Consider the following 20,646-nt stretch of genomic DNA (forward strand, 5'->3'; position numbering starts at 1 on the left):
GACGGCACAAGGAGATATTGATAACGTCTACACATACAGTCCCCCTCCCTCCCTCCCCTGTGTCTGCACTGGCAACTCGATGACACAGGGAGTGTGCACACGAAGTGCAACAATGGATGCTTCGTGGATGCTTCCGATGCAAAAGTGCACAAAGCCCCACCACGTCCCTACACTCAGCCACCAGGGATCTCACCGTTACCACCACAATGTCAGGATGAAAGCATAAATGGTCACCCAATGGAGAGCCGTTTCGGTGGATCGAAGAGGCCTTATTGGCTCACACATGGGACAATGCAACAGATCTAATTGACCACGCTCACTATGACGGCTGGAGTTGCGGCACATGCATAGACTCCCAATAGTGGTGATCGTTCGTCTTGAATTGGCTAGCAACTGCTTGTCACTAATTGACACCACCTTTTGGGAGGTGGGATCAATGGCCCACGATCACCGATTGATTGTGATCGTTGAGTTGCCTAGGGATTGCAAAAGATTCCCACTTTTTCAGATCTAGAGCTTGAACCCGCTATCCTCTCCCTCTTGGAATTGACTCTAACCGGTAAGCTATCGTGCGTCCATTGAAAGGTATGTGTATGGTAAGTTTATAGATCACGGCGTCCCGAACAAGTTTACATCTAGTTCACACCTTCTTCACACAGGGTTCACATTGAGTTTACACCCAATTTGGTGTGGTGTGCATACCCTCCCAAGTTCACACTAAGCTCATAGTTAGTTCACGTCAAGTTCACACCAAATTCGGTTTGGTGCACATACCTCCCGAATTCACTCTTAGTCCACACCTAGTTCAAACAGTGATGGGAAAGCCCGGATTACACCCACCTCACGACATCTAATGTGGGCCATTGATCCCACCTCCCTAGGGAGGTGTCAATTAGTGACGGGGCTAGCAACCCCTCGTTACTAATTGACACCTCCTTTTGGGAGGTGGAATCAATGGCTCACGATCACCGGTTGATTGTGACCGTTGGGTTGCCTATGGAATGCAAAAGATTCCCACTTTTTCGGATCCGGGGCTTGAACCCGCTACCCTCTCCCCATGGAATTGACTCTAACCACTGGGCTATCCCGTGTTCATTGAAAGGTGTGTGTGTGGTAAGTTTATAGATCGGACAAGTTTACACCTAGTTCACAATGAGTTCACACCAAATTTGTTGTGGTGTGCAAACCCTCCCCAGTTCACACCAAGCTCACACTTTGTTCACGCCGAGTTCACATCGAGTTCACACCGAGTTCACACCGAATTCGATGTCGTGCACATACCTCCCGAGTTCACTCTTAGTTCACACCTAGTTTAAACATCGATCGAACGGCCCAGATTGCACCCGTTTCACGACGCCTACTGTGGGCCATTGATCTCACCTCCCTAGGGAGGTGTCAATTAATGACCTAGCAACCGGCACTAGCGCACGTGCAGAGAGAGAGAGAGAGAGAGAGAGAGAGAGAGGGGTGCCGCCACCTCAAAAACTTGCGTAGATTATGGCTTCCCATAGCTCTGCGTTCTATCGAGATGGCAGGTTCTGCGTCACCCACAAAACGTTCCCCTCCGCTGGTAAGCCGCTTTTGTTGCCGCATCGAGTGCGTGTGGTGAGAGGGTCGCTTGCTTGCGCAAGTGTCTGCGCATGCGTGTTGCTGTTGTTTTTCACATTCTTATCTACTGGGTTTCTAGAAATTATTGGCCTCCTCAGGAAAGACGGCGAAGTGCTGGTTACACATTAGACAGCGCCTTCTGCTAACCATAGCTGCACAATAGATGATTGTCTCCTGTTAAGATAGTTAAAAAAAGAAATCGTACAGTAGAGCAACACGGTCGATGGGTCCATTATTTCATTTAGTTGAAGATGTCATCAAATGGGTATTCAAATAGAAGCAGAGGCAGCTAATATCACAAGTAGGTATAGGCTGCCAGTCAGCTGCTGATCTAGCAGGTGCCATGGCATTGCAGCAGGGGGACAGGTTGTGCAGATGACCCTAGCAATTGTAGGTAATGACTAAAAGTGAAAAAAACCCCGCAGTGAAGTTCCAATGGAGATCTCAAGAAAAGAGGCACTTGCTTTTTGCCAGAAAACCACAACATCTACACACTCAGATAGGGCTGCTTTTGGGCCATGGTCACCAAGCAACCTTTTCGGAGGGTCTTGAGAGAGAAACGTTTGAGAAATTTCACTTTAGATGTAGTATGCTTGATTTTGTGTTGTCTTTTCTGGGGGGCTTGTCAGATTCCCTAATCACTCTTTATGGCCTCTAGATCCTTGAACTTGGTATGCACTCGGGATCTGAGAGGGGGTGTTAAAGTTTTGAGATTACCTCCTATGTTTCGCCTCTGGATCTAGGGAGAGAGGGCTTTTGGCTCTACCCTGCCTTGTGAGGTTCATGCCTTGTATACCTACTTGGGTGGTGTCCCTGCACAATTGCTACCTAGCTAGGTCGGTTTTAGGCCTATTTATCAGAGGATGCCCACTTTAGGGCTGTGACGCTTGAGATTCCCCATTTTATTGGGTCATGGGGAGCTTGTGGAGAGTCGAGCACCCAGTTTTCTCTCGTAAATAAGGATGGGGCCCTCTCTCATTGGTAGAGGCATTGTGCTATTTTGAGATTGCCCACATGGCTTTCCAAATCTCTCTCTCTCTCTCTCTCTCTCTCTCTCTCTCTCTCTCTTCTGGGTTAAAGAATATCGGGGCTTTCAAGCCGTTGATTTTTCCATAAGCTTTGCACAATTCATTTAAACTTTCAAGATTAATGCCCTAAATATTTAGGCACGAGTCCAATGGCAGGTCTAGCTCTCTTAGCTGGAGGTGGCTCTGGGGATCTATGTGCTCTCGGAGCTGGAGGTGGCTCTGGGGATCTATGTGCTCTCGGAGCTGGAGGTTCCTCTGAGGATGTCTCGACTTGTGGAGGACAAGAATTGTAAGTATGCCCTGTCTGAAAACATTCAAAGCATTAGCCTTCTTGTAATAGGGTTTCATGTCGACGCTGTGTCAAACGAGGCCTTTGAGGTTGACTTTCACGAGATTTCCGGGGATTTGTTTGATGTTGCTGAGAATTGCTTGATTTGTTCTGTAGTAAACTCGAGCTTTCCTTTCATAAGCTTGTAGCCGACCGCGGCATGGTCCATAAGCTTTTGCATTGTTGATACTTATTTAGACAAACAATATTCTTGTAAAGGTGATGGAAGTCCAATGGTACATTGCTCGCAATGGTCCTCCAAGGGAATTAACTTGAAGAAAGACATTGAATGTAAGGTGCAGCGGAAGTGAATGTTGAACTTTGCTCAAGATGAGTGCTCCGACTGTGCTCAAGGTTCCTTTTACTTACGGAAGGGAGAGCCTTCCGTTCCTTTAGTGAGAGAGTGCAATGGACACAGACAGAGTGAATGGACACTGTGAATGAAGGTGCATGAGACTGAGAGATAGAGAGAGAAGAGAATATGACACCGGGAAGTTGTCAAACCCTCCTCCAAGGGCCCCACTCTTGATGGCGAGAGTGGTCTACTATTGATTGCACAATCTGGTACAAGATGCTGATGCAATGAATCTAAGTGCTTGCTATGCCGAAGTCGACGGCGACGGCGAGTACGATGATGACGGCAGATCTACTGGAAACACTGGTCTTGCTGCCCGTTTTACTGTTCATAAAAGTTGAATGCTGTCCTTTAAAAACGCTGCATGCTGATAGCCAAAATGCTGGACATGCTGCTGTTTTTGTTTGCTAAATTGCTTGCCGAGAACGCAAACCTGATGGGGCTGAAAACACAGATCTGCTGCTGATGAAAAACTCTGGTTCATTGGCTGAAATCACTGCTGCAAAATGCTGCAAGGCTGGCTGTGAAAAACGCTGGCCTGGCTGAGTCTGCAGGTGCTGAAATGAGGGGTTGAAGTCGCTGGCATTGCAATGCTGAAACCGCCAAGGGTCCATGACTGAAAACGCCAGGTTGAATGGCTGAAAACTGCAAGCGATACTGAGTGGGGCTGCTGGCGATGGAGTTCTGCTGATTTGGAAAACGCTGAAGTGCTGAAGAAACGCCAGGCTTCCAATGTTGAAATTTGCTAGTGTTCTTGGGATAGTCTTGCTTGAGAAGGTGCCTGTTGAGCAATGCTCCTGCTGCCTCTTCTGCCAGAAAGTGCTAGCTCTGGTTTGCTTATATATTATCTTAGCAAAATTGCTCTACCTAGTTCCCAACAAAAGCCACTTAATAAATAAGTGAAAAATGTCAAAAATAGGGAAAATAGGTTTAATGCACTAGAAAATTCCCATGATGGATTCTGATAGTAATGCTAATGATCATACTGTGTGCAACCGGAGGATATGCATCTACTCTAAGTGTTTGGTCATGCACGGTCTACGAACAGACTCACAAAAGTACGAGATCACTTCCTATTCTAGACTGATTTGATTGAACTGAACCCTGGTCATGCTGTAGCTTGTCCACGGACATAGGGTTGGATGTGTCACGCGACACTGAAAGGTATAAGTTGAGAAACCTTTGGTTGTAGTCTTCCATGGTATCCGTGGCAAGCATTTTCAAGTTGCCCCATTCTGACAAGATCTAGACTTCAAATAGGCAGGTCATATAACTTCGTGCGAAAATTGTCTTGAAAGCTTGCCAAGTCCTTGGAGTATGCGGTTGGGTCCCGATTGAACTCCACCACTACAACATAACATTATCTTTGAGAAATCCTGCAGCTCGAGAAATCTTGGATTCTTCTGTATAGTTCCCCAAAGCATAGAGGTTGTCGAATTGTTGTTGGAGCTGCAAGCTTTCTTCTAATCTTTCACTGTAGAAAAGGTGAAAAATTTGATTGTCATGCTAGCATCCTTGCAATCCTTTGGTTGGTTAGGCGCAAACCCCGAATATGGATAGTAAGGATATCTATACGAGCTCCAATCTTTGTACCTCGGTGGCGGTGGTGGTGGGGAAGGTGGTGGCAATGGCGGTAGCAGAGGCGGTTGCACTGGGATGAGGATTAGATGACTGCACCATGTTTATAAAAACTCTTCCAATGAGAACTGACGGTTGAGAAGGTTTCCGGTTAGAGGCTCTTGCACTTTTTGGTGCCAAAGGAGGGGGAACCACATGGGGCATCAAAGGGGGGCAACATGTTATTCAGAAACTGTTGGAAACTTTGCACATCAGGAGATTGTGCTGAGGATGCCACAAAAGTATGTTGTGAAGGTCGTCAAGAAGAATTGCCGGTACCATGCAGAATCCATAAACGCGATCGTACTCTGTCTGTTCCTGGTAGGACTTGTATGCTTTCAGAAAAGCACACGGCTTAAGCTCCGATAACACTGTAACGGGTAGGCACCACGTGCCAGCGGAAAAGAACAGACGAGACAAACTTTTAAGCACTTCAATAACAACCGAACTGAAAGAGACAAACTTTTAAGCACTTCAATAACAACCGAACTGAAAGAGATGCATGGCACACGAGACATGGAGTGGCATAGTTCCATCCAAGAGAGTACTAGTCCCATTCGATGGCGCCCCTTTCTGTATTTCTTTATATTGCTTCAACTCTGTACAATTGCTTGACTCTTGCTCTGTTTCTGCTCTTGCGAGAATGCTAGAGAAGAGACCCCCAGCCTGTATATAAAGGCCCTTGGCCATTCAAAAGCAATACATGAAAAGATACAAAACAAAAAGCATCCGATCCAATGTTACTGGGGAACGCCATCTCACAGCTACGGAATGGTGTTCTGGGGGTGCTCATGGCCTGGAACGGCCCGAAACTGCTCGGAACAGCTTGGAACGACTTGGAATGGGTAGATTTTCAGATTTGGGTGTTTTATCTTGTGAGCCTCCCCCTTATTAAATGCCCCTCCTCCCACCCCTTATGTCATGTGCACATCTAACCCTATGTGTACGTGGACAAGCTACTTCATGACATGGGTTCGATTCAGTTCAATTCAATTAGCTTAGCTTAGGAAGTGGTCTCGCACTTTTGTGAGTTTGTTCGCAGACCGTGCATGTCCAGGCACTTAGAGTAGATGCATATCCTCTGGTTGCACACAGCATGATCATGAGATTTCCATCAGAACCCGTCAGGAGCATTTTTACAGTGCGTAGACCTATTTTTCCTATTTTAGCCAATTTTGAGTTATTATTTTTAAGTGACTTTTGCTGGGAAACTAGGTAGGGCAAATTGCTAAGTATGTATATAAGAAACCCTAGCGCTAGCACTTTCTGGCAGAAGAGGCAGCAGGGACTTGACATCCAACAATGCACCTTCTCAGCAAGACCCCCCCCTCGGCAGGAGACATAGCGTTTTCAGCCAAGGAACAAGCCAGCGTTTTCAGCTTTGCAAGATCCCCTAGCGTTTTGCAACTTGCAGCAGCCTGGCGACAGTAGAACAGCAGATCAGCCCTAGCGTTAGCAGAATAGCACAGATTCAGCTCTAGCGTTTTTGGTTTGCAGATCAGCCTCGGCATTTTGCAGATTCATGCGACAGAACCGGCATTAGCGTTTTGCCTTTTTTAGAAGTCAGACTCCGCAGTAGAAGTCCCAAACCTCGCAGATCTCACCTTCCCGCAGCAGATCCTCGCCACACAGTCAGATCCACCAAAGTTTGCAGATTCAGCCCGAAAAACACAGATTTCAGCATCTGCGTTTTTAGCGTGTCGTCGTTGTCATCGCCGTCGTCACCAACATTGAGTCAGAATTCAGCAGATAAAGATTTGCAGATTTCAGCCGTTAGCGTTTTCAGATTTCAGCCCTCGTCCTCATCGTCGGCAAGTCCAAAGCATTGTAGAGATATGTGCAATCAATAGTAGACCGCTCTCGCCATAGAGAGTGGGGCCTTCGGAGGAGGGTTTGACAACATTCCGGTGTCGTATTCTTCTCTCTCTATCTCTCAGTCTCAGCACCTTCATTCACAGTGTTCACCACTTTGTTTGTGTCTATTGCACTCTCTCACTAAAGGAACGGAAGGCTCTCCCTTCCGTAAGTAAAAGGAACCCATGAGCACAGTTCGGAGCACTCATCTTGAGCAAAGTTCAATATTCACTTCCGTTGCACCTTACATTAGTATCAGAGCTTTGGCAGTGTTCTTTATCATCAAGGAAAGAACCACATAAATTTTTTTGCTTGTTGCGGTTGTACGTAACCCAAGCCCTTTGGGCGTGTCGATTCCTAATCGTGTTTTTGAAGAGTGACAGGAAACCCAAGAAAGAAGGGCTTGTCCAGGCTCCCCTTGTTTCTCTTTTCACTCATTGAGAGCGGACCGTGCACTTAGTGGCCGGCCAATCGACGTGAGGTGGGAAAAAGCAACCTTGGTGTGAGCGCAAGGTCGCCAAGGGGTGCGCCCGCGCGAAAGAGAAGAGCTTGGGTAAGAGAAGATCCTTCTCTAACACAGATTGCAAGCTAAAGAAGAACCTCAAGAACCTCAAGCCTCCAGAACCTCAAGAACCTCAAGACTCAAGAACCCAAGAACCCAAGACCCACAAGAACCCAAGTTCCTGGTGAACTTAAGAACCCAAGACTTCAGTGTATGGTCATTACCTGAACCGGAATGGATACTTCGCATGGAGGTATCACCATAGAAGTGGCGAAGAAGAATTTTTCCCACTAAGAGGTTTTTGTGACCCTCCCTCTTCCCCATCTACGCCAAGGATTGCACCAAATCCTATGGAGGTTTTGGTCAAACCGATGATGGACATGCTGTTACACCAAGAAGCGTGACGGGTTGTAACAGACTTGGACACTCCAAGTCAAGAATCAATCACAACAGCACCAAATAACCACTTCAAAACAATTTACAGATCACAATAGATTTGCACTGGCCCGACGGAGTTCCATGCCTAGAGATATTGGCCCCAAAGACTGGCGCCCCTTTTTCTTTATGTATTAAATCAAGGTCAAAGTACAAGAGAGCGGTTAGGGTTTCACTCTCAGACTCTGCGTCTAGATGCTCTGCAGAGTGAGCCCTAAACCGCTTATTTTAAAGATTACAAGGGATGCCCAAAAGCAGAGCCCCAAAAGCTTCATATCAAAAACAAACTTGTTCTCTCTCACAAGCTCTCTCTCTTTTGCTTTAGTAAAATAAAGCAGAGTATTCCCTCTCTCTCTATCTCCAATGCGTAGAGAAAAGCATCCAGTTTGCGTTGCTCAAGGTTGCTTTTTTTCCGTCGTGAATCCCGCCGCAATTCTCGGAAAGGTCCATACTTCTGCCACGTGGCATTTGTCGCCTAAAATTAGGGTTTCAGCCAACAGTTAGGGTTAGGGTTTCCAGAAATTAAGGTTTTTGGCATTAGGGTTTGCAAGAATTAGGGTTTTTGGCAGTTTCTGCTCTCGATAGCCACGTCATCACTTTGTGATAGACCCCCCTCTTGAAAGCATTGTAATCGCCCTCGATTACGCCTGCAAAACAGAGAGAAGCCATAAACCGTCTTAGCAGACATTGATTGTTAGTACCTACGTACTAGGAACACACATCTAGCACGTGTACCAGTCGACAGTCACATCACACGACATCACAGGACATCACTAGACACCACAGGACATTACATGACATTCAACATTCATTCGGATCTTAGACTGTGATTTATTGGCAATGTAGCTAGCAATCGCATCTAGATCCAATCGGGACCTCATCGATGTCCGATTGACTAATCTCTATTTCAACCATGTCTATTCGAGATCAATCAAACCAAAATTCTGCAGTCATTTCGTTTATCAGTTCCTGCACTTAAAAGATGTCAAGAACAAATCAGTATCATAATCAGGAATTCCATTTTATAAAGTCATACAACAGAATATTGTCGGCTTTCAGTATCCCTGAAGCTCAAAGAGACATCAATGACTCTAGTATCTAAATCAAGGTATCTGTTGACAAAGGAGTAGAGTGACTCCCCTCTTGTGCATCCCATTGCACCAGATCTCCGGCCAAGCTGAATTCTGGGTTCCATTTGGAGTAGACTATGCTAAACCAAAAGCATCGAGGTAAAGTTTCACAATCTGAAGAATATCTGCTAGGTGGTCCTCCTCCATCCACTTCGCATCTCATGCATGATAGTTCTTGAACTTAACCAAGAACCGTCTTCGGACTTTACCTTTATTCTTCGTATCCTTATGTGCCAAAATCTGTTCAGGAACAAGGATCTCCTCGTTTTCTTCCACTTTGGGTTGCTCATCAAGCTCCCCATCATCAGGCACATCACCCTTAAAAGGTTTCAAGAGACTCACATGAAATGCATTGTGAATCCTCCAAGTATCTGGCAGTTTGAATCAGAAGGAGACATCATTTATCTTTTCAGTGATCTGGAAAGGTCCGTAGTATCTCATACTAAGCTTTGGAAAAAGCCTCTCCTTTCCCTTTTTCTTTCTTAGGCGTGCCTTCTCAAAACGTAAGAGCATCCAATCATCCTCCTTCAATTTCAAGTCGCGACGATGGCGATCCGTTGCCTTTTTCTGTCGTTCTTGAGACTTTTGCAAAGTCTCGCGAACCTTGGCAAAAGCAGTATCTAAGTCTCGCGTATATTCATCCGCTTCAAAAATCTTATCTTTCGTGCTTAGGAAGGGTGGAACCTTCGTAGCACCTTCAACAATCTCAAATGGCGCCTTCCCCGTTAAAGAGTGAATTGTGTTATTGTAAGCAAATTCCACCAAAGGTACTTTTCCCATTGAGTCTTCTGATTCGAGATATAAGACTTCAATAAATCTAGAACCATTGAATTTGCAATCTCAGATTGTCCATTAGTCATGCGGGTGGAACGATGACGAGAACTGCAACCGCGTGCCAATGGTCTCCCAAATTGCCTTCCAAAACAAACTCGTAAATCTGGGGTCTCTGTCGGAGACAATCGTCTCAGGCATGCCATGTAATTTGAAGATTTGGGCCACAAATAGTCTCGCTAAGTGATCCGGCTTGACTGTTTTCTTCACTGGAATGAAATGAGCCTGTTTGCTAAATCTGTCAAATAACAGTCCAGATACCAACGTGACCACTCCGTGTTCTCGGGAGATAAAAAATGAAATCCATTGCAATACTTTCCTAGAGGGGGCTTGGTATGGGTAAAGGCTGTAACAATCTCTGTGCGTTATGCCTGTCAAACTTGACCTTCTGGCATACTAAGCAACTACGCACAAACTCTTCCACATCCTTTTTTAGTCTCGGCCAAAAGAAGTATCTCTCTATCCCTTTCATGGTGGTAGCAATGCCGTGGTGACCCGTAAAAGATGGACAGTGGCATTCAGTCATAACCTTTTCCCTCAACGGCTGTGTAACGCACAACATGGTTTTTTCTCATCAAGTAGCCTTCCCGAATGGAGTATCCTGCGACTGTCTCCCAATCCCGTATTCGTGTGAATATCTGCAAAATTTGTATCTGTGGCATACTGGTCGACCATATCCTCGAAGCTCCTATGATGTATCGTGGAAATAGCGAGAACCAACGGCTTTCAAGACAAAGCATCTGCCACCACATTCTTCTGTCCCTGCACATGGACAATCTGGAAGTGAAACTGTGACAAGATGTTCGCCCACCGCATCTGCTTTTCCGAAAGCTGCTTTTGTGACAAGAAGTAGCGCAAACTCTGATGGTCTGTAAAGACAGTAAAATCCGCTCCGAGTAGGTAATGCTGCCACTGAGTAAGAGCATGGATAACCGCCAAAAGCTCTTTCTCATAAATCTGTGCTGTCATCTCTGGTCTTGAGAACGATCGGCTCTCGTAAGCAATGAAATGGTCTTCTTGCATTAAGACCACACCCAGACTACGACCACAAGCATCACAATATACTTCAAATGATTTCTGCGAGTCCGGCAAAGTCAAAACTAGTCCTGTAGTCAAGTTCTCTTTCAATGTCTGAAAGGCAGTCACCTCTGTGGGCCCCATGAGAAAGGGACTCCTTTCTGTGTCAAGATATGCAAAGGGGAAGCAACCTCTGCAAACTTTCGAATGAACCGCCTGTAGTACGAACACAATCCCAAGAAGCTTCTAACTTCATGGACATTCTTCAAATCGGGCCAATCACGTATAGTCTCTATCTTGGCCGGATCCATTTGCACTCTTGCTGCTGAGACAATGTGTCCCAAAAAATGTATCTTTGGTAGGAAAAATTCACTTTTTTTTGCATTAATCACTAACTTGTGATCTCGTAATGGTTGAAAGATCTGAAGCATGTGATCTCTGTGTTCTGCCTCATTCTTGGAGAAAACAATGATGTCGTCAAAGAAAGTGCCAACAAATAGCTTGTACTCTCGAAAAATCTTGTCCATCATCAGGTTAAATGTCGCACGAGCATTGGTTAAGCCAAAAGGCATCACCAAAAACTCAAATAACCCAAAAGTAGTCCGAAAGGCTGTCTTGTAGATGTCTCCTGGCGCGATTTGGATTTGATGATATCCACTCTTTAGGTCAATCCTGCTAAAGCACGAGGATCGCTGTAATCTGTCGAGTATATCATTGATCCTAGGAATCGGAAATCTGTTGTTGATGGTGATTTTGTTGAGAGCTCTATAATCGATGCACATTCTCCAAGATCCGTCTTTCTTCAAAACCAACAACACTGGAGAGCAATATGGCTGGACAAGACCCTTTTCCAAGAGGTCTTTCACTCGGTTCATAATCTCCATTCTGTGCTCGGCTCACACGGTAAGGTGGCCGGTTCGGTGGTGTGCTTCCAGGTATTAGATCAATGGTATCGAGCAGGTGGTAACTCGCCTGGTAGGCCCTCTGAGAAGCAATCGGCGTGAGAGTGGAGAAAATCTTGGCGTTCTTTATGAAGATTAGACATATTTGTCCTATTCTTATCGCTCAATTCTTTCATAAAGATCGAGTAAACAAACAGATTGGATTTCATTAATTTTGAAATGGCCGAAGTTGATACAATAGGGACAGACTCGCCCTTCAGTTTAATATCAAGTACAGTGGTTCTGCCCTTCTCTGTAGTCAAAGTCGCTTTTCTCGCCCGATAATCGACCACGGCGTTGTTCTTGTGGTACCAGGGAATCCCTAAGAGAACATCACAACCCTCCAGAACTGACTCCGCAAGTGGTCCCATCCGATCAGGAGTGATCTTGAGCGGCGCCGCCAATTCCGGTGAAATGAAGTTGGCCTTGGGCTCCTCCATCAAAGAAGATCAGGGCCTCTTGATCTTTCACTTTGCCCCAAGCTCGGCAAAGTTCTGTACTCTCGTCCATGGTGTTGGGATCGATACCCATACAATCTGGAACCAGTCTTGTTTTCATCTTGCCTTTTCGTCCACGTTCCTCAGTTGCTCTCGAGCTCTCAGGCCTGTCGTTGTCCTTATCATTCTGTTCTGTTGGTGCCTTTTTTAGGGCATTTCGCGGACATGTCACTGTTCCCCGCATCCAAAGCACTTCCCCTCCTTGATGAAGCGAGCTTGCTCTTGAGGAGTAAGCTTGGGTCGTGCATCCTTTTTCTCTGGGTTGCTCTTTTTCTTTCTAGTTTCATTCCTAGAAGTCTGTTCGGCTCGTTGTGTCATGGCCTCATCTGTGGGGTAGGTCAGACTGCCAGAGTGAATGGCAAAGCCCCGCTTCGCATGACTCATCAACTCCTGAATAGACGCTGACTTTTGTTCCAAGCAGTGATCTCGGATCTCTGTAGGTAGACCCAAGGTAAACTGCTCAATTTGTTCTCTGAACGAGATCTTCTTGAATGAAGAGGCGGGTAGAAAAGAGCTCCAGAATCTCTCACAGCAAGCATTTATTGTATCTTTCTTGGTCATCTGAAGATGGTTCCAAGTAGCTCGTATATCGCGTTCATACTCTTGCGTCATCCAAGAAGAAATAAAAAGCTTCTTAAGTTTCAGCCATTTAACTGGCGTAGTCTTGTTTAAAAGAAGCGTGGACCACCAAGTGCGAGCATTCCCCTTAAAGTAAGAGGCAGCTCTCCGAATCTTGGAGTGCTCTGAGTAGCGTCCTCCCGCGAAAGCGATGTCAAACTGCTGTATAAAAGACAAAGCCTTCGAAGCATCTGAGTATCCTAAAAAAGTATCAAATTTGATCGATTGTCCACCTTCGTTAAACTCTCGGACTTTCTTGCTTTTATCTTCCAGAAAGTCATACTGGTTGGCTTTATAAAAATTCTTCTTGTTCGCATAAAAGTTTCCTTCATCGGAGTCTGAACTGTCTGTAGACGAGTCCTCAGTAGAAGTGTCAGTCACTGGGCGAGATTTAGACTTCTTTGCCTTTTTCTTGCCCTTTTCGAAGCGTTGTTTCTTGCTTCGCTTTTTGCCTTTTCTATCTTCTTCGCTCGAATCTGAAGAGCTAGAAGAAGTGTCAGAAGAAGAAGAAGAAGAACTGGGTACTCCTTCAAAGTGAACACGTTTCTTCTGTTTCTTTGCTTTGTCAAATGTCGACTAACGACCCAAATACCCGGGAAGTCAGTGCCTTTCTTCTGCTTGTTGCTGTGCTTTTTGGCTTTCTTTTGCGCGTCAAAAAGCTGAGCAATCCGTGCATCAACCACCTCTTCTAATTCCTTCTCTGAATATTTCTTGTGAGCAGAAGGTTTCTTGAGAGCGGGTTTCGAGGGTGTAGTGGTTTTCTGCCACTGCTCGTGTACTTTTTGAAAAGAAGTCTCGCTCATATATTTTGCAAATTTTGGGTCCTTCGCAAAATTGAGCATCATCTTTGTTGCATTGCCGATCAATTGACGACGCTCCATCGCTCGTCGCTCCGCCTGAGTAGGCCGAGGTTGGCCATACTCTACCAGAATCTTCGTTGTGATCCCCGCCCGCATCTCCAGATGCAGAGGGAGTCGACTGATCCTTGCGTGAAGCCATAGGTGCCGCGGAAAAAAATTTGGGGATTGGATTTCCCGTAGAAATTGGCCGTGCTCTGATACCACTGTAACAGACTTGGACACTCCAAGTCAAGAATCAATCACGACAGCACCAAATAACCACTTCAAAACAATTCACAGATCTTAATAGATTTGTACTTGCCCGACGAAGTTCTGTGCCTAGAGATATTGGCTCCAAAGACTGGCGCCCCTTTTCGGTATTTCTTTATGTATTAAATCAAGGTCAAAGTACAAGAGAGCGGTTAGGGTTTTACTCTCAGACTCTACGTCCAGATGCTCTGCAGAGTGAGCCCTAAACCGCTTATTTAAAGATTACAAGGGATGCCCAAAAGTAGAGCCCCAAAAGCTTCAGATAAAAAAAAACTTGTTCTCTCTCACAAGCTCTCTCTCTCTGGCTTTAGTAAAATAAAGCAGAGTATTCCCTCTCTCTCTCTTTATCTCCAATGCGTAGAGAAAAGCATCCAGTTTGCGTCGCTCAAGGCTGCTTTTTTTCCGCCGTGAATCCCGCCTCAATTCCCGGAAAGGTCCGTACTGCTGCCACGTGGCATTTGCCACCTGAAATTAGGGTTTCAGCCACTTTAGGGTTTCAGCCAGCAGTTAGGGTTAGGGTTTTCAGAAATTAGGGTTTCTGCAGATTAGGGTTTCTGGCAGAAATTAGGGTTTGCAGGAATTAGGGTTTGCAGGAATTAGGGTTTCTGGCAGTTTCTGCTCTCGGTAGCAAGTCATCACTTTGTGACACGGGATACCTTGGAGCGTGAGCGCCAAGAAAGACAGGGCTCCCATGGAACGGGACCGCCAAGAAAGACAAGCATCCTTGGATTGCGAGCGTGAGCAAGCACGCTTGGCGGCCGAGGAACGGAAAGAAAGAAAAGCAGAAAGAAAGGCAGCTATTGAGCGTGAGTGTGAGTAAGCGCGCTTGGCGGCTGAAGCAAGAAAATAGGTGGCCGAAGAAAGACAGGGAGCTATTGAGCGTGAGCAAGCGTGCTTGCCGGACGAAGCAAGAAAGGATGCGGTCGAAGAAAGACGAGCGGCCTTGGAGGCAGAGCGTGAGGTACGAAGAGACCTACGCATGTAAGAGTTGGTCCTACAGGTTCTCACCTCGAAACTTGAGCCGGCCAAAAATGTTGGTGGTTCTTTTAGTGGCGCAAGCCAAGATTGGGACTCCAACAACCCCGTTACCAAGAAGATCACGTTTAGTAAGTATGATGGTAAGATGGATGCTAGTGTTATTCATTCTTGGTTGCATCAATTTAATGCTTATTTTGCGACAACTAAAAAGATAGGAAATAGCAAGGTTTGACGGCAGCTATGTACCTTGCCGGTGATGCCATTAAATGGTACCACGCATGGCAAGAGGCACAATTGACCGCGCACCTAGAGGAAGCCGAGGAAGGCATGCCCCTTTCTTTCAATTGGGCCGACTTCCAAGACAAGCTCAAGGCGCGGTTTATGCCACCACATTACCTAGCGCGGTTAAAAGAGGATTTGCGCAATCTCAAGCAGAATGGTATGCCAGTCATGTCTTTTTCTAACCGTGTTTTGCAACTCGGCACCCAATTACGCAAATCGGATGATGAGCGCAAAGAGGCTTTCCTTTTTGGGTTGGACGAATATATCAAGTTTGATGTAGAAGTCTTCGACCCCGTGGATCTCAACAAGGCAGTAGCAATTTCTCTCTCCCAAGAGATGAAGCACAACAAGGGAAAGCCTAAGGAAAACAAGACTGCTCCAAGTACCACTCAGAATTCTCAAAACCCTTAGAACGGTAAGAATGGTATCTCTTCTACCCAATCTTCCTCTAATCTCTCAGAAAAGAACACTTAAAATGAACCTAAGGGTAAAGCAACCACAATTGCTAAACCTAAGCTCACTCCAGATGAAAAGGTAGAACAAGGAATTTTAGGAAGATACATCACGTCGGAAGAGCAAAGCATTTATTCTAAGGAAGGTCGTTGTTATCATCGTCACATCAAGGGTCACATAAAAAGAACATGTCCTAAGCTTGACTCGAATGAATCTAAAGAGTCCACAGAACCCACTTCCTCTGTCAATACAATAAATGAGAACACGAGTGTGACCCAAGTTTCTCATGATCCTCCCATTGATGAGTCTCTCATCAAGTGTTATGGTCATGTAAAGGGTCAGCGTTCTGTCATATTGTTTGACCCAGGCAGTATGCATGATGTGATTAGTGACTCTCTTGTCGAAAGAGCCCGCTTGGAGGTTAGCAAGACATCTCCTTTCGAGGTGTTGTCCGCAGAAAATTTGTAGTCTCTCCTCTCTCAGGATGTGATATGCTTCTAGGCATTGGATGGTTTTGTGAGCATAACCCTCTCATTGATTGGGCAGCTAATACGTTCACTTTCAATGCTAAAAGTGACTCTCCCATGGTCATTCATGGGGAGCAAGTTGTTCAATCTTCATCTCTCATTTCTAATGTGCAGGTGAAGATTGAAAAGAATCAAGAGAAGGAGACTCTGTCAGTCTCTTCTTTTTCAAAGCACGACACACATGAGTTGCATGATAATGATATTCATGATGATTTGTATGATCAAGATGTGATTATTTACGAGCATGATGATTTGCAGGATAAAGATGTGATTGTTCACAAGGATGATGGTTTAGTTGATACTTTGTCTAGTGAAGCTAACCTCATTGCAGATTAGATAGATCACGAAGAACCGATCTTGGCTTTCGAGTCAAGGTCCCAAGAATCTCCACAGGAAGTATTATGTGTGCGCATGATTAGTCAGTACGCATTGTTCGAGTGTTTCATTCGTGATGCTTTCCTGTATTGATCCCTTTTCACAGGCATGCCATATTGTACGATGAACACGATTCACTCATGAATGAGCACGGATGTATACGGATTACTCATGAAAAGATGGACTGTTTGCATTCAAGGAATTCACATTCCATGTTTCTTCCTTGGCATGACACAGTATCCGAAAGAGCACAGAAGGATTCAGTATCAAGCATCGGCATTCTCATTGTGATTTGCCACAATTGATAGATTTAGATCAGAAAGACAAGTTTCGATTCCATTATTTGCATGTGTTTGATGAGCGGTTTGGTACTCCGTCTCTTTGTTCATCTACATTGCATGCACAGTCTTTAAAGAAGACTAGAATTTTTCGAGTCACTTTACATGGAATGGGTATGTTCATGTTTTTGTGTTGTAAGTGGTTTCAGGAATTTTTAGCCTCGTAGATTCTTGAAGAAGGTAGACGCATGACTATCGACGAAGTTGAAGCATTGAAGGAGCCACAAATGACTTTGTGTCGCTTTCGGCGCGGCCCAAAGAAGCAAGCGTTGCAGACCTTTATGAAATTCAAGTATCGCACGACCCACGCATCAGAGTGGGCCGGCGAAGAGTCCTTTCCAGGATTCCAGACGCTGTTGGCGATCTCCCTCAACGCCATACAGTTCGGTACCAGTACCTCACTTTGAAAAGGAGGGATGTCACGTGCACATCTAACCCTATGTGTACGTGGACAAGCTACTTCATGACATGGGTTCAGTTGAGTTGAGTTCAGTTAGCTTAGCTTAGGAAGTGTTTTGGCACTTTTGTGAGTCTGTTCGCAGACCGTGCATGTCTAGGCACTTAGAGTAGATGCATATCCTCTGGTTGCACACAGCATGATCATCAAATTTCCATCGGAACCCATCCGGAGCATTTTTACAGTGCATAGATCTATTTTCCCTATTTTAGCCAATTTTCACTTATTATTTTTAAGTGACTTTTGTTGGGAAACTGGGTAGGGCAAATTGCTAAACATGTATATAAGAAACCCTAGCGCTAGCACTTTCTGGCAGAAGAGGCAGCAAGGACCTGACATCCAACAATGCACCTTCTTAGCAAGACCCCCTTCGGGCAGGAGACATAGCGTCTTAGCCAAGGAACAAGCCAGCGTTTTCAGCTTTGCAAGATCCCCTAGCATTTTGCAACTTGCAGCAGCCTGGCGACAGTAGGACATCAGATCAGCCCTAGCGTTAGCAGAACGGCAGAGATTCAGCCCTAGTGTTTTTGGTTTGTAGATCAGCCTCGGCATTTTGCAAATTCATCGCGACAGAACCGGCATATGCATTAGCGTTTTGCATTTTCAGCAGTCAGACTTCGCAGTAGAAGTCCCAAACGTCGCAGATCTCACCTTCCCGTAGTAGATCTTCGCCGCACGCTCAGATCCACGAAGTTTGCAGATTCAGCCCGGAAAACACAAATTTTAGCATCTGTGTTTTCAACGTGTCGTCGTCATCGACGTCGTCACCGACATAGAGTAAGAATTCAGCAGATAAAGATTTGCAAATTTCAGCCATTAGCGTTTTCATGCAAGGTCTTTTATGTATGTGTGGGTGCTTTATTTTTAGGCCCCATCGGACGAGGTCTCATCGTACGGACGCTCCACGTTTTATGGGGCTGTATAGACAACAGTACGGAAGTTCCACGTTCGCGCTGCCTGCTTCTAGGAGTTGTGCTTTTGAGTTTGAAAGCTTTTCGTGTAATTGTTTTTCCATGGCCAAGGGGCTTTAAATAAGACCCCGGGTCACTCTCTGGCTCAGACGTGCTAACGAGCCTATGAGCAGAGAGGACCCGCGTATAACTACACTTTGCTCAAACATTAATATAGAAAGAAATACCGAAAGGGGTGCTAGTCTTTGGGTCCAATCTCTCTCGGGCACGAAACTACGCTGGGCCGTGTCGACTCAATTGAATTGTGATTTAAGTGTGAAGTATTTTAAAGTGATTCTCTCTCGTGTGTCGTTCCTGATTTATGCCGCCACAATACCTTGATCGGTTAAAAGAAGATTGGTGTGGTCTAAAGCAAAATGGCACTCCTATTAAGTTTATTTCTAACCGTATTTTGTAGATTGGTGTCCAATTGCTCAAATCGGATGCTGAACGCAAAGAGGCTTTCCTTTTCGGGTTAGATGACTAATCAAGCTCGATGTACAAGTCTTCAATCCTATGGACTACAACGATGCCATCAGGATTGCTTTGGCACAAGAGATGAAGCACAACAAAGGTAAGCCGAAGGAGAACAAGTTGAGTACTTCTCAGAACTCAACCGAACGGTAAGACCACTGTTAAGCAGAACGGTAATTCTTCTTCTCAATCTTCTTCTACACCTCGAGCACAGAACTCTTACAATGATGATAAAGAAAAGGCTATAACTCAGGAAATCCCTAAGCTGACGCTTGATGAAAATCTGCTCAAGGAATCTTAGGAGGTAGGTTAACTCTTGAAGAACAAGCAGAATATGCAAGAGACGAAAGATGTTTGAATGTCACACTAAAGGTCACATTAAACGAGTTTGTCCTAAGAAAGCACCTAAAGAACCCACCGCATTCACACCATCTTTTAATTTACTTAGTGAGAACACTAATGTGTCCGAAGTTTCTCATGATCATGTAGATGAGTCTGTCATGCAGTGTTATGGTCATGTAAATATCCAACACATTGTGATCTTGTTTGATTCAGGTAGTATGCATGATGTGATTAGTGACTCTCTCGTGAAGAGCGCACGTTTAGAAGCTCTGACCATAGATTCCATTCTGATCTTTGGTTTTGCTCTTGGCATGCACTTTTCTTTCATGCATGAATGTCCTGATGTGACAGTGTTAGTTCAAAATGTCGGTTTTCGTCGTAGATTTGTGGTTTCTCCTCTTTAAGGATGTGATTTGATTTTGGCATTAAGTGTTTTAAATGTTATAATCCACAAATTAATTGGAAAGAAAACACTCTCTCTCTCACAGTGATGAAGGAGCACCTCCCGTGGTTCATCGTCGTGACAAGAACATTCCATCTTTGCCACTAGTTTCTCACTCTTATGTTTTGAAAGAGAATAAAACACGTAGTCTGTTATTTTCTCTCAGTACACAGTCCCACAGTCTAGAAAAACATGAGGCCTTGCATGAAAAGGAATTTCTTTTTGTCATTCCTTCTCTAAAGCCGACACACATTTTTTGCATGATCGAACTGTGATTGTTCGTCAGGATCATTCAGTCTTCAAGTTGCTCCAGTCTATACCAAGTACACCTTGGGGTGACCGTCAAGCTAGATGGTTCCAGTCTTGTGAGCAATTTGGTGGTTTGGATGATTACGTTTCTAGTAAAGCTAACCTCATTGCAGATATGATCAGTCACACAGGGCCGATCTTGGCTCTCTAGTCGAAGTCTAAAGAACCCACTCAAGAAGTATTTTTTCTTCTCATGACTAGTCAGTGTGCATCGTTGGAGTTTCTCATTCGTGACGGTCTCTTGTATTTTTGTCACCGTCTTTATGTGTTACCTTATCATAGGAACTCCATATTGAATGATGCACATGATTCAATCACGGTTGAGCACGGATGTATGCAGATCACTTTAGAAAAGATAAAAGAGTTTGCCTTCAAGGACTTCACGATGTTTCACGATTGCCCGTTTTGTCAGTCGGTTTTGCATGTTCATTCCTTGGCATGACACAGTCAGCGCTGTCGTGACACTGTGCGACCTTAAGAGGAAACTCAGAGAAGATACCGCTTCTTGGGTGCTATCAGCTTTAGACAAATTGTGGGAAGTTGTTATTGGACTACCGTGGTTGATATGTATGTTGTATGCTGAGTACTCATACCAAATATGGTGAACGCTGGAGGGCAATAAGTGCTTGAGGAGCATCTTGTCCGGAATGTCATCTCTTGCAAAGCATTGATTGCAGTGTATGCCTTATATGGTTGAGTAATTCATAGAGAGGATTCGCAATGTGCCTGTTAGTCAAGGACTGTTGGTAGTGCTTTGATTAATAAGTATTCCAAAAGCTGTGCTTAACAATGCTTCGGCCGATACATATGCCAAATGTGGTGCCTTTACGAAAGCACATTGAGTTCTTG

The 20,646-nt window shown here is 45.0% G+C and overlaps 1 protein-coding gene across 1 annotated transcript in view; it reads left to right on the plus strand.

Moving 5' to 3' along the window:
- The first annotated feature begins 1,413 nt into the window (after positions 1-1,413).
- The window catches only part of LOC147450886 (uncharacterized), a 40,820-nt gene continuing 21,587 nt past the window's right edge, over positions 1,414-20,646 (plus strand). Inside the window, exon 1 of the mRNA XM_086520827.1 lies at positions 1,414-1,570. Within this exon, the coding sequence (XP_086376953.1) occupies positions 1,498-1,570 (73 nt within the window). The 5' untranslated portion in view covers positions 1,414-1,497. The remainder of the gene's footprint in view (positions 1,571-20,646) is intronic.

This window comes from Adiantum capillus-veneris, chromosome 9 (assembly GCF_014529385.1).
Source record: "Adiantum capillus-veneris isolate H3 chromosome 9, ASM1452938v2, whole genome shotgun sequence".
Classification (NCBI taxonomy): Eukaryota; Viridiplantae; Streptophyta; class Polypodiopsida; order Polypodiales; family Pteridaceae; genus Adiantum; species Adiantum capillus-veneris.